At 41.0% G+C, this 14,535-nt stretch overlaps 1 protein-coding gene across 4 annotated transcripts in view; it reads right to left on the bottom strand.

Moving 5' to 3' along the window:
• The window catches only part of GALNT3 (polypeptide N-acetylgalactosaminyltransferase 3), a 41,502-nt gene that overhangs the window by 6,424 nt on the left and 20,543 nt on the right, over positions 1–14,535 (bottom strand). For all 4 annotated transcript variants that reach the window (XM_090045585.1, XM_090045582.1, XM_090045584.1 and 1 more), the window contains 6 exons: positions 11,006–11,178; positions 9,224–9,373; positions 8,334–8,568; positions 7,177–7,294; positions 6,542–6,742; positions 1,105–1,236 (listed from right to left, as the gene is read on the bottom strand). In XM_090045585.1, the coding sequence (XP_089901711.1) occupies positions 1,105–1,236; positions 6,542–6,742; positions 7,177–7,294; positions 8,334–8,568; positions 9,224–9,373; positions 11,006–11,178 (1,009 nt within the window). The remainder of the gene's footprint in view (positions 1–1,104; positions 1,237–6,541; positions 6,743–7,176; positions 7,295–8,333; positions 8,569–9,223; positions 9,374–11,005; positions 11,179–14,535) is intronic.

Genomic DNA, 14,535 nt, shown 5'->3' with positions numbered 1-14,535 from the left:
AAACCTGGTTGAATGTAGTATCAGATTTAACTGATTGAGGTCAAACCAGTTTATGGAACTTGTGTTCCAGACCCCTTCCTGGTTTAAGTTAAATCAGAGTCCTTCCACATTCCAGCATGCTCTGCAGCCCTGGCAGCTGTGCTGTCTATTCCAGCCAAGCAGGGTTGGCCCTGCTCCTCTCCTCCATAGTCAGAGCGCTATCACTGCTCTGGCTGGCTAAGAAAGCGGTGGGGATGGGAAACCCTGCTCGAGTGCTGCGGGGTCTGCCTGGCAAGGGAGCAGCAGCCAGACCACAGTAGTGGAGGTTTAATTCCCCCATTGGGGGGGGGGGGAGGGGCAGTGCTGGCACTGAAAGGCTCCATTCATGCACCCAAGGCCATGGCAGCCAGACGCCAATAGCCTGAGGGTAAGGGGGGCAGGCTTAATCCCCCCCATTGCAGGCAGCAGCAGCAGCAGGGGCACTGACATGGGAGGGGCCAACCACCCGTGGGGAGGGCTGCTGCAGCCCAGGGACTACCACAGCCCAGCCAGGCCTGCAGCCTGGCCCAGCCCAGCCCTGTGGCTCAGGGGCATAGGCAGCAACTGGCCTGGAGCAGCCCACACTGAGTATCTGGCACCATCACTAGCAGGCAGCGGGTGACAGGTGCTCCACCTCCACCCACCACAATAATTTGCTTCCACATCACCACTGGGAGAGGAAGGGGTGGGTTGCCATGGGCCAGTTGCTGCATATGCCTATAGACCTCAAGGCCAGGCAGAAGGACCAGGCAGACATTACTAGTGTGTTGGCAATCCAAGTAGGGCCAAGGTCTAGCATAATAAAATGACCTATGAAAGTAAAATGCTAGTGATAGGAAAGATTTTCCTAAAATTTATCAGTGTAGACAGATATCAGGAACTAGCCTAAAGAACGTTCAAACATGAAGAACTTTAGGAAAAAAAATCCACCAGCACTAGTCAAGAGAATTTCTCAAGCCATATACTAACTGAATTTGAACAGAATCACAAAGCTACTGTTTCAACTAAAGCAGCATAAATGAGGACAATTTTAGTGACAGAATAGCATAATGAAATGGAAAATAACCAAAATTGGAATGTACTCACAAAACCAGATAATGGAGGATTCAGGTCTGGCACATATGCCTCAGGATAAACGTTATTTAGATACCAAGTAAAATTTTTACAATGCAAGCGTTGCCTTAAATCAAGTCTTTTTGAGATGTCTCCAAATATTTTCTGTTGGAAAAAAGTCAATAAATTCAGATTTATTAATCAACAGTGATGTTCTGTGTAAAAGCATTAAATAAGTTTAGATGTGAAAATCAAATCTAAAATCTGAAGCTTGAATTTTAAAGCACAACAAGTCAGAAAAGCAAGGCTAACGCAACAATTTAGGACATTAAGATTTCAGATTGACTTGTAGAGTTAGAACCCATGATCTCCTACACACACTTTAGAATGCTACAGACAGGGAAAACTCTTGCTTTCTCTGAGGCAATATGAAGCATCCCAGGAGGGAATGGCACGCTGCCAGGAACAGAAAAAGTGTGCGTCAGCAGGCAAGAGATTACTTGAGAAATCTGAGCCTGGCTACAAAATTAATGGAGGGTTCCTAAGAAGATCGTGCTGTTAGACGACCAAACGGGGAAGCCTACACCATAGCAAATATCAAGGTAACATCAGAAGACTACATGGAACAAATATTTTACCAGCTACCTTTATTGTTAATTTAACATGTAAAGTCTAAGAGAAACAAACTAGATTAAGTTAAATAAGCTGTGGGCATAATAAAGTAAAGGCCTTCTAACTCCCTCATCTTGAACTTCTATGCAAATGCACCAAGTGGTTGGTAACCTTCTAAGATGCAGGTGAACAGACTCAGTTCAGGTCACAAAATGAAAGGGTATAGGACCCAGCAACAGCACAGGGAAAATGCCCACCACTGCTCCTTCTCCCTATGACAGCATGGAAAAAGTGACAGCTGCCAAAGCATAAGCCTTCAAAACTTCACAAACTCCCAAAACTTCACATCTACATGCCAGATCAAATGGCTCTGCAGGCCAGATACAGCCCATTGGCCATAGGTTGCCAACCCCTGCCTTTAGATGGCATACCCTAGAACAGTGGTTCCCAACTTCACTAGACTCAAGGCATCCCTTAGTGGACTTGAGGCACCCCTCCTTAACTTTTTGTGAATTAAGTGGCATATAATTAAAAAAATTAATGTATATATATTACAGTGCTCACCACCTTGCAGGGGGCCAGGCAGTGGGGGTAGGGGGTTAGCCACATAGAGACAAACTTCGGCCTGCATGTATCTGCTTATCTCCTCACCTAAAGGCAGGTATTTAAGGTATCTGGAAACACCCATGCAGCACCCTGGCTGAGAAGCATTGCCCTAGAACCTGAAAGGTATTTAAGTATCATACTGACATTGATTTAAATTGGAATTAGGCATCTAAAACATCTTGGAGGATCTGGGCCTATGCACTTAACATGGAAGAGGCAAGTCATCCATTTGGCAAAAAGTACTGGAATCAAGTAAAAATACATTTCAAACCACTCTGGATATTAACTCTTGTTACCAGAAACAAGTTTGAACTATAAAATAGACATTTCTCCAAATAATTAGAGGCCTGGGAAACATGACTTATTAGGAAAAGCTAAAAGAACTAGGGTTAATTAGTCTGAAGAAAAGATGGGGGGGAAGGAGGGTGGGGGAGGAGAAGAGGACATTTCATAATAGTCTTCAAATCCCTATATCTGATGGGCAATTATACAGAAGATGGAAATGGGTTATTCTCTGTAGGTGTACTAGATAGGACTAAAAGCAGTGGACTCAAGGTGTAGCAGAGGAAATTTCATTTGGCGATTGGGAGGAACTTTTGACCATGAGAGTGGTTAAGCACTGGAACAGGCTACCGAGAGAAGTTGTGGCATTTCCATCCTTAGAAATTTTCAAAAGCAGGTTGGACAGACACTTAGCTGGGATGGCTGAGTCAGGAATGATCCTGCCTTAGTTTCATAGTTTCTAGGGTCGGAAGGGACTACGCATCTAGTCTGACCCCCTGCCATGGCAGGAAAGAGTACTGGGGACAAACAACCCCAGCAAGGTGTACATCTAATCTCCTCTTAAAGACCCCCAGGATAGGAGCCAGCACCACTTCTCTTGGAAGTTGGTTCTAGATCCTAGCCACCCTGACCGTGAAGTAGCGCCTCCTGATATCTAGCCTAAATCTACCCTCTGCCAGCTTGTGACCATTATTCCTGGTCACTCCTGGTAGTGCTTGGGGGAACAGGGACTCCCCCAATGCCTGCTGGTCCCCTCTGACTAGTTTGTAACAGGCCACTAGATCCCCCCTCAGTCTTCTCTTGTGGAGGCTGAACAGGTTCAGGTCCCGTAGCCTCTCCTCATAAGGCCTTCCCTGCTGCCCCCAGTCATGCAAGTGGCCCTCTTCTGGACTCTCTCCATGTGTCCGCATCCCTCTTGAAGTGCGGTGCCCAGAACTGGATGCAGTACTCCAGCTGCGGCCTGACCAGTGCCACATAGAGGGGGAGGATCACCTCCTTGGACCTGCTCGAGATGCATCTGTGGATGCATGACAAGGTACGGTTGGCCTTCCTGACTGCGTCCCCACGCTGCCGGCCCATGTTCATCCTGGAGTCAATAATGACGCCAAGATCCTTTTCTGCCTCCGTGCTGACAAGAGGGGAGTTCCCCAGCCTGTAGCTATGGTGCTGGTTGTTCCTCCCAGGGTGCATCTTGCTGGTGTTGAATCCCATCCTATTCTCATCCGCCCACCCCTGTAACCTGTCTAGGTCCAATTGCAGCCTATTCCTCCCTTCTAGCATGCCCACATCCCCCCACATCCTAGTGTCATCAGCAAATTTGAACAGGGTGCTTTTTACACCCTCGTCCAAGTCACTGATGAAGATGTTGAATAGTGCGGGCCTGAGGATTGAGCCCTGTGGAACCCCACTACCCACATCCCTCCAAGTTGAAAATGACCCATCCACCACCACTGTCTGGGTGCAGCCCTCCAGCCAGTTGGTGACCCAATTGACTGCGTGGGTGTTGACACCACAGTTCCCCAGTTTCTTAATGAGAACAGGGTGAGGGATGATGTCAAAGGCCTTCTGAAAGTCCAGGAAAACTATATCCACTGCTACCCCTGCATCTAATGATTAGGTGATCTGATCATAGAAGGCCATCAGGTTGGTCTGACAGGACCCACCTCTAATGAAGCCGTGTTGGTGCCCCTAAGCATGACCTCCCCTGCTGGCCCCTCATGGATATACACCAGAATAATTCTCTCAAAAAGCTTACCCAGGATTGAGGTAAGACTAATTGGCCTGTAGTTTCCCGGGTCCTCCTTCCTCCCTTTTTTTTTTTGAAGATGGGAACCACACTGGCTCTCTTCCAGTCCTCTGGCACCACACCAGAGCACCACAAGTGCTCGTAAAGCCATGCCAGGGGTCCTGCAATGACCTCAGCCAATTCCTTTAGTACTCTAGGGTGGAAATCATCTGGACCGGCTGACTTGAATACATCCAGTCCCTCCAGAAGTTTCCTAACTAGTTCCTCACTAACCTTTGGCCTAGGTGTGCTTCCCCTGGGGCGGGGCGGGGGGCAGCAGGGGGGTGACTGTTCCGGTTAGTGCTTAGGCAAATGGAGGCAAAGAAATCATTAAATATGTTGGCTTTGTCGTCTGGTGTGACAAACAAATTTCCTAACGTGTCCTGCAGGGGCCCCACATTACCCGGATCCTTCTTTTTACCCCCTACGTATTTAAAGAAGGACTTCTTATTGTCCTTAATCTGGGAAGCTATTCCCAGTTCCATCTCTGCTTTGGCCTTCTTGACTGCCCCCCTACATCCCCGAGCAACTGTAGTATAGTCATCCCTGGTGATGGCCCCTCCTTTTTATTGGGTGTACACCTCCCTTTTAGCTAGGAGACATTCCCGGATGCTTTTGGTGAGCCATGGGGGCTTGTGTGCCGTCCTGCTTCCTTTGATCCGCGTTGGGATTACCTCCCTTTGGGCTTGGAGGATGGTCTCCTTAAGGACCGACCACTCTCCTTGGACACCTGGCTCCCCTCCCCTCTGGGACCTCAGTGCTTCCCCGACTATTCTCCTTAGCTCATTGAAGTTTGCTCTCCTGAAATCTAGGGCTGCTGCCTTGCTGTAGGCCTTTACCACCTTGCGCTGGATGGTGAATTCCAGCAGGCGATGATCATCTCCCAGGTAGTCGAGCACCCGCAGCCCCCTCACCAGGTCATCTCCCGTGGCAAGCACCAGGTCCAACAAGGCAGCCCCCCTGGTGGGGCTGTGCACCTCCTGGGTTAGATGGAGGTCCTGCATTCACAAGAACCTATGTGAGCAGTCAGTTCTGGCTGACTGCTCTTCCAGGCAGAAGAGCAGACTAGATGACTTTGTGAGGTCCCTTCCAGCCCTACTTTCCTAAGATTCTATGAACACCACATCAAGATCAGAGAATCTAAATGAACCTTAAAACATCATACAAGAAGTCCATTGCAATAACAAATTATTAGGCTCTTTGCAAAAGTAAACTAAGAAGGCTGTGTTTGCAATAAAAGTCTGAAATGTTAAATGGTTAATGAACCAAATTTATCCAAGAAAGTTAGTGGAGGTACATCAGAGATCTGATCCAAGTTTATCTAGGCTTTAGAGAAAGCTACCAGCCTAAATTGCTATATGTGTGAACAATCTTATGCCTAACACATTGTTGAAAGAGCAGAATTAATAATAAAGAAATGCATATAATTAAATTAGTCCAACTTAAAGGACTGTGTATCGTGTTGAAGTAGAAACTATCAAAAAAATTGAAGAATCTATTGGCAGGGGTGTTGTGGCCTCTCTCAAGGCAAAGTTCAGCAGTCTGATTTGTTGCCTTGTAACTTTGCATAGTTCAGAAAATGAATGCTGTCAGAGAGAAAAAAGGGATTTTACAAACTTTCCCTTCACAAATAATTTGGTTGCTAAAAAAGCCTCACCAAAATGTGGCATGGTGAAACTCTTTACCAGTTTCCATCATTTTCATAACACGCACATTAAAATTCAATTTCCTTTAAGTTTTTATTGAGCAAAAATAGCTGTCATTTTCTTTTCTTTTTGTGTCGTGAAATGAAAGTCTTGCAAAACCTACCTTAGAGGAAACAAAATATTTAGGACAAAAGCATGCTAAATATTCCACTTCTGATGACACTAGCAAAAACATGATTTTTTGCCTTATTTGATTTCATAAATCAGTATTTTTGATACTCCTATAATTACTGGTATTTAAAACACAAGCAAACTCCTAACAAATTGTAATAGAATGCAAGAGAAAAGTAAAAAAAGGATCTCTCATGTGGGTTGCCGTCACGCTTCCAGATGTTACTGAGTATATCAAACACAACCTGCTTAGTACTTTTGATTATGATATCTAGACTTCTTACAGACTTTTTTCAATAAATAACTTTTGCTCACCAAAACTTTCAATGCAGCAAGTGTGATTTCTAATACCACCACCACCACCTACTTGTTTCACAATTTTTGCTGCTTCAGTGTTTCTTCGGTAAAAAATTTCTTTGTATTCATCCATCCAGACTTCTGCAAGGCGGACTTGATTACGTATGATCACTTGGGTACCTTTAGGAAAAGTGTGCGGGCTCTTGCTGCGAAAGACATGGCCAACAACAGAGCAAGGCATGATCTCCAACTGCCCACCACATTGCCATACCTAATAATAATATTTTTTGTGTAAGTGCACTGTAGTTAGAAGTATTATAAAGCTCAAAAATCAACATATATTTTGCAATTTTAATGTTAAGCCTTTTAAAAAAAAAAAATCTGGTCATGGGCTCCCAGCAAGTGCTAACTTATGTTATACCTTCAAATAGGATTTCTTAGTTGGGTGAATGCTAGAAAGCAAAAATTTGAATATCTAACTCAAACATGCATTTTAGAAAATTACTTGAGTGACCAAGCATGTAATTTATTCTGTTTTTCTACCCCTAGCTAGGAGCAATGGACTCCTGCTGTAGCAAAGGTAGCTCAGTTTTCATGTTCTTGAATTCTCTGCTATCATTCAACTAACACTAAAATATGATATTTTTTGAGGACATATTTACTGGATTTTTGCAATGGTTATACATCTCATCTTTCTAAACTTACTCTGAAAGACATTTCTATATTTTCACCTCCCCATATTTCCATTTCTTCATCATAGCTTCCAATGTATTCAAAATAGCCTTTTGATATTGAAAAGAGACCTCCAGCAAAAGTAGGTGTTCTGCAAAAAGAAAAAAAATCACTGTTAAATCATTAATTTACTGAACAGGATTAAAACTTTATTTAAATTATTTTAAAATTAGTTTAGGGCTTAGTATAATCATGCTAATAACTTAATTGGCAAGCAAGCACAGAGTTAACCAGCTGAAATGGCAAGGCACACAGGCAAAGGCATCTGGGTTTTGGCCAGTATACTGAGAAGGCCAGCTATTATGATTGACATTCCATGGTAGAAACCACCCTGAAGTCTGGGCATGACAGTCCACATCACCAGAACTGCGGTAGAATTTAGAAGCAATATGCCTTCATTTATGGAAATTCTTTTTGCAAAATTCAGTTGCAATGCCTCAAACACTTCCAAAACACAAAAAGAAAGGAGTCACTCACCACATTTGCTATATTCTCTCTGATCCTTAGCTTTTTAATTCTGGCCTCACTTTTGGAATCCAAAGCCAAATCAATGTAGCTTGCTTTGCTTTTAGTAGCTGAAGTAATATTAAATTTGGTAAAGACAGGGTGGTGTGGCCTTCAGACCAGGCTGTAGAAGCCCAGGATCCCTCATTGAGTACTAATTCAAGCAGCCATACAAAATAGTTAAAGCTAACTAAAGTATGTTGGCCCATTCTGAAATGATATCTCCCAAATACAGGCATGTTCTTTAGCTGTATGTATAAACAACAGTTCTCTCCCTAAAATTTATTTGTTCTCTCCCCACTTTTGAGAATGATAGCATATACTAGCCACTTGTATTCAATCCATCACATTGTTTAACTGTTCAAAACTAGATGACATAGTGGCTAAATTCTGTTGACTGTTTATCTGCATGAATGCTCCTAAATGGCTTCCATTGTAGGAGTTTCCTTCTTGCAACAATGATGGGAAATTAGCGGGGATGGGGGAAGGAAATCTTATATTTAAAAACTGTTTGTAAAATCTGGAGCTTCTGACTGTTTTAAATATCAGATGGATAACTGAAGTTCTCGAGGAAATAATTTGCAACTTAAAGAATTCCAAATATCCTTCAATTTCCCCCCATTTACCTAATTGGATAAGTTTCATCCTTTCTTCTTTTTTTCTCATGTTTAGGAAGAGATTCCCATCCAAATGACAAATTCCAGTCAAAATTTCCTCTGTTATGGTTATGTCCATAAGGAGAAGGTTTGCTGAACTCAAAAGTATTGAGATCTATGGATGCAATATCAGGACTTACAACAGCAGTGTAATTCTCAGCTATTCTTGACAACAATGGCTCTAACCAGCCATAAAAGCATTCACCTACAGGGAAAAGGGGGGGGGGGGAGAGGAGGAAGAAAAACAACAACAACAACATCAGTTAAGGACTTGAAGTTTTAGTTATTCTATAAAATAAGTAGGATTCAAGAGGATATTTTTAGATATGCTCAACATTTGTAGAACTGAATCCTACAGAAGAAAAGGGAGAACATTTTCTTAAAATCAAACTTGTTGAATGGACCCAAAGCAGCTATACTGTGCCTTTTCCAGAATTTGGAGCGCCATAAATAAAAGTGGATAAGGCATGCTTCTCACCTGTGGTTCCAGGCAAGGTAGACAAGTCCTTACTCTGTCTAGTCACTTAAGGTAACCTATATATGCATTAATTCAACACCATTTGTTTACTTGCATACAACACCACACTAGCAGAGATAGCACACAAAATTTTAAAAATTATATTGCTTTCAAGTCTGGAGCTAGCACATGAATGAAGTATTTCTGCATGACACGGCCCTGTACTATATAGACTTAGTTTCAGTAATACAAAATGCGTATTTTGGCAAAGCTAATACTTTTAATATTTTCAGAAAGAAAGAAGAAAATAAAATGAATTGGCAACAAAATGTACACATTAGAATTATCTGGAATTGTGGTAAATCAATAGTAGACATCATAGGATTAGCACTAATATACTTACAGTGTGCATCCAAAAAAGTGAGACTCTCTCCTGTTGCTACTGAGGCTCCTAGTAATCTTGCAGTGATTAGTCCTTTTCTTTCCTTTTGTCTGACTACTTTAACTATTTGAAATGGTTTCACATATTCGTCTAGCTTATCATGCAAGTATTCTGAAAAGAAAAAGTAGATATTCCTGGTATTCTTTAAATGACACTGGCTACGATTCACCTAATTTTATGTTATTTTGTTGCTGAAAATGTGTGTTAAAATATGTAAAGATAACTTTAAAAAAATATATAACTTTTCTACATGCTATTGCTCCAGATTAGCCTAAGATTATCAACAGCTTTATAAAAGACATAAAATACTGTTTTGTTTAAAAGGAATTAACATTTTGCTTATGACTGGTTGAAGGGGAATTAACTATCACCAACCCAATTCTTAAAACATCATAGATGAAAACAAGGAATACCATTTTATTTAGGTCAACCCTAAAATGTATTTTTGTCATAGGCAGACAGCAAGAGTAAAAGTTATGACAACCTGTATTCAATTTTAAGAATTATCGAAGACTCTTCAGTATAAACCAAAAACCACCGAGTCTTTGAAAATGTAAATAAAATAATTTTAAGCAATCCCACAATATGGAAACAAAACTTAAACATTATTTCACCTCAAAAACAGAAATTACTACTATTTCAGATATAAGGTAGGGTAGAGATGCACTTTATAGACTAAATCAAAGAATCATAAGTTTTTGGGACCCCACATATTTAAACCCCTCTGTGTGAGAAAAAACAGTAACCGTGTACTTCACTATCCATATTATACACAAAGATGCCCATAAGAGAAAGCTTTGCATTTACTGATGAGTACATGAGCACAGTTTGCAGGCACAAAGGATCATTAATGACTACACTGTTTAACTGCCAGTAGAATTTTACATAGACAGGTAGACAAAAACTTCTAAGTTTTTCCATCTGTTAGGTTTAATTTTGGCTTTTTGTATCTTCTTTTCTATTAAATGATGAATTTTGCTACTCAATAATTCATCTCATCTCCAAAGCCACTGATATTCCAAATATCAAATAACCCTGGATACATTAATTTGAACGTTTGTTCAGAATTATGCCTCTGCATTTAAATGTAATTTAAAAACAATTTTAAATTGTACAATTTGTGTACAGTTAAATGTACATAAAAACAATTATTGTTTAAATAACCTCAGATGGATAACTGTATAAAAGTTTTAGAAGCAGCAGCAGTTTTTATTTTAATATTCAGTTATTTAAAATGCCATATTTTGTGGGAAAGGAGGTCTCTTTTCATATTGCCCCCTTATCCAACACTTCAAGCGGACATTCACATGCCTAAAGTTGGACATGTGCACAAATGCTTGAAAGGTATTGTAATCACTACCTAAAACCATGGAGAGTAGTTATTTGTTTTAGCTTTGAACTGCTTATTCTACACAAAATGAAATATAATGTGGTTCATCAAGGGAGAGTATGGCCAGTTATGCAATATAAACAGTGTTACACAATTTTCAAAACTGCATTAGTGGAGCCATGGGTGGAGAAACACTGGATCCCACTAAATGGAGAAAAACCTTGTATTTTTTTTTTTTAATCTAGCAAACTTAAGCAAAACATCCATTCAATAACAAAAAAGAAAAAAGATGACTAATCTTTAGCCCTTTTCTAAAAACCAATGATTACCAACACTTCTTTGAATGATTATTCCAAGATGTAATCTAGAGTATTCTTTAGAAAAATATATTGTAAAATTCTGATTGGTCTTACCATCTACGCTGGCATCATCCACCAAAATAATTTCTTTTAGCAGTATGGCAGGAGAAGTATACATCACGCTGTGAACTGTTCTTAGCAGAGTAGACCATGCTTCATTGTGAAAAACTATGATAATACTTGTGGTAGGCAGTGGTGGGCAACGCTTAAACTTTTGCTCAATGCATCTAGAGATTTTAAAAGGTTTTGAATGTTATATAGAATACAGAACTAGAATTTCAATTCAAAATCTTTAACCACCCCTTCCTCTTCCTCTTTGCAATTTAAAATGCATTAGTTACTGGCATTTAATGTTTTCTTCTTCTTCTACAGTTTCCATCATAATTCAAGCATTGGAGCACAAAGATATAGAAGAAGGTGTTACATAGTATCTCTATGTAGTAAGGTGTGGGGAACTGGACAGCAAAAGTTCCATTGAACAGTTAGCAGCTTCTGTCCTTATTTGATCTTGTATACAACCATATAGCTTCCATGCAAGTCAATGGGACCCGTGCATTCATCAGGCCAGATTTTGGCTCATCTAGTTTCTACCAATTGTTATTATTACTACTACTACAGAGTATATATGAACATGAGCACTCCAGAAGTAAAAGGAACAATATATAATACCAAAATGAAATAAATTAAAATAATAAAAGGAAATTCTTTTTCTAATGCACAAACAGACTCTGGAACTCCTTGTCCCAACTTGCCACTGAAGCCAGCAGCTATGCCATATTTAGACCTATGATCAAGACCATCCAAAGGGGACATGTCTAGGTAAGTGGGGAAAGTCTGAGTTTCTATGCCTGCCCAGATCCACTCCTGGGATCTCTGGGGAACCATTTGGGTAAGCAAAAAAAGTTGGGGCTCCCCCACTTACCCAGATGGCCCCTGAAAATCCCCAAGGCAGGTCTGAAAGAGTCCTGGCATGAAATCTTGGGACACTGGACATTCCTCCCATCCTATGCCTCCACAGTGAGACCCACATGGGCTTTCACTCCTTACAGAGAATGCCTATGGAGATCCTGGAGCCGATCTTCGTAAGAGGGGACCCCTGACTTTCCCTGCTTAGAGAGAAGTGCCCCAAGTTTTTCCAGGGGAAAGCCAGGCAGCTGGTCCAGGGGCTTAAGGGGCCTGATTCTGCATGGGAATTCCTAAACATCAATCGTAAACTTTTTCTGCCACTTTTTAGAGAAAGGAAGTGGATGGCAACTATTAAGCAGTCAGGAGGGATAGAACAATAGAATCATAGAAAATTAGGGTTGTAAGGGACCTCAGGAACAAAAGCAAAGCAAAAGCTTTGGCAGGCATATACATGAGGCCCATATTCGGAAAAAAGGTATCCAAAGATCATAATTCTCCAAATGAGAAGGGAGCATAAAAATACACACACACGTTCAGAATTATTTTCCCATTTTCCTTGTTGAACCAGTATCCTTGACTATATAATACCTGCTAAAGATATATGCTTCTCATCTTTAACACAAGCCAAGAGAGAGATAATATATATTAACAGCACCCAACAAGCATAAGAAGCCGGGAATCTTCCCTTACATTGAAACATTACCTTAGATATTAAAGCATTGTCTAATTTGTTTTAAAATTAAAGGCATCACCTGTACACCAGCTATGGTATTTTAAATTAAGCCTTTCTGTAGATTTTTTTTTTAGTAGAGAAATGGACTTTATAGCTGAAAAATCTTTTTTAGCATCTACAGTTATACACTAACTGGGCTGTCATTGAAGATTTTACTAGTTAGGGCAGGGATTTTCAACCTTAATTGTGTCAAACTTCTTGACCTTTTGGGTACACTTCGGGTGGAACAGGGGGTGTTACATGTGGCAGCGGCACAGGGCGGTGGATGGTGGTGGCAGCCACAAGATCCCCTACCACTGCCATGTCTGGCCAGCCAGGTGGCGCCTATGTAGCCCACAGAGGAGAGCTGCTGCCCTCATTCCACCCATCCTTCCTGGGAGGTGGCAGAGCAGGATGGTGGTGCTCCATCCCCACCCGCCTGTATGTACCCCTATCCCTTTCCAAGTACCCCTGGGGATACGTCTACCCCCAGCTGACAACAGCTGAGTTAGGGTAAATGCTATAAATGATGACATGCAGACCAGTAGACACATCAGCTGAGGAGAAATTATAGCCAGTATTAAGCTTGGCATGATTCAATTTTGAGAGACACAGACAAGACAGTATTCCTGCCTCATCGTCAACCCACTGAACTTCTACGAATATAATTTAAATAAATAAATATTTATTATGGTAATTACGGTTGATTTTTCTCCCATCAACAATTCAAAGAAAATTGCTTCATGACATTCTGCAACTCCTGGACCCTCTTGGGCACAGACTAATAGTTATATTGAATAGCAATAATTTTTTTCAGTAGTTACACGATAAACCCCCTGTCAAGGAGGACTGAACCCATGCAAAGAACACATTTACTCTGTAACCATAGTTATGTACTTAAAGAAAAGGAAAAAAGCCAAAACCAAACTAACAAGCACTCAAAATTTTCTCTTTTGGCCACATGCATTTTCCACAAAACTGTTCTGAGTATCACTGCCAAGGTCCACATGTATATGAGCATCTCATTTCAAGCTGTCACAGTAAGTCTCCAGGGCACTTCAAGAAGTTTGACACAATTAAGCTTGAACCTCAAGGACAGCTCTGAGAATTCCCACATTTTTTTAAATTTCTTCTCACTAAAGCCTAAGGGCAAAGATTTTTTTTTTTTTTTTACATGGATTATTTATTTCTATAAATATCTAAACCTCTGCTGAGTATACATGCCTCTCCCAGTCTGTGTCATACACAGACAAATAAGTCTAATTTCAAAGACCTTCACATCTCTATAGACACATCCACAGAAGTTTGTAATTTTGAGAAGGCAAGAAAATTTTGCTTAGGGATTTCAGAAATGTAAAAAGTTATGCAATTTCCAAGATCCGGAGACTACACTCTCCAGAGAATAAAAGAACCATAGATACAGCATATCCATTGTGAAAACAAGACTATATCCCAGTGTTCTCACAAGCTCTATACCTACTATTTATTTCCTTTAGAATCTGTGGACACTGAAATCATCATGTCAACTAATAAGACACTCAACACTCTTACGGAGCTCAGCCTGCATATTCTGCAAGTCTCTCTCTGCCTATGGATTTTGCAGTCTGAATAGGCATAGCGATGGCATGTTGAATTTTACAGGCTAAGAGCAGCAGCTCAGGAAATTTACAACCACTAGAAGAACATCCAACAGAGAATGCACGTTTTATACTACAGATATGGACTGCTTAAGGAACTTACAGCTCCTTTGGTAAAACTTCTATAGCAGTGGATCTCAATTGGGGTTCCAGTGCTATTGCATTGATGACCTGGTAAAAAAAAAACCTGCCAAGTACGGAGAGCTTCAGCACACACATGCTCCTGCTACATTAACATACTTAACCCTAAAGCAGATAGAATTGGCTTAAGCAACCCTAAAGCAGACAGAATTGGCTTAAGCTGTAGCCCTTCCTAGCCCATTCCCTCC

This window comes from Crocodylus siamensis, chromosome 4 (genome assembly GCF_052110815.1).
Source record: "Crocodylus siamensis isolate JL-2025a chromosome 4, ASM5211081v1, whole genome shotgun sequence".
Lineage (NCBI taxonomy): Eukaryota > Metazoa > Chordata > Crocodylia > Crocodylidae > Crocodylus > Crocodylus siamensis.
The sequence above is the reverse complement of the archived record's forward strand: the minus strand, read 5'-3'. Positions and strand labels throughout refer to the sequence as shown.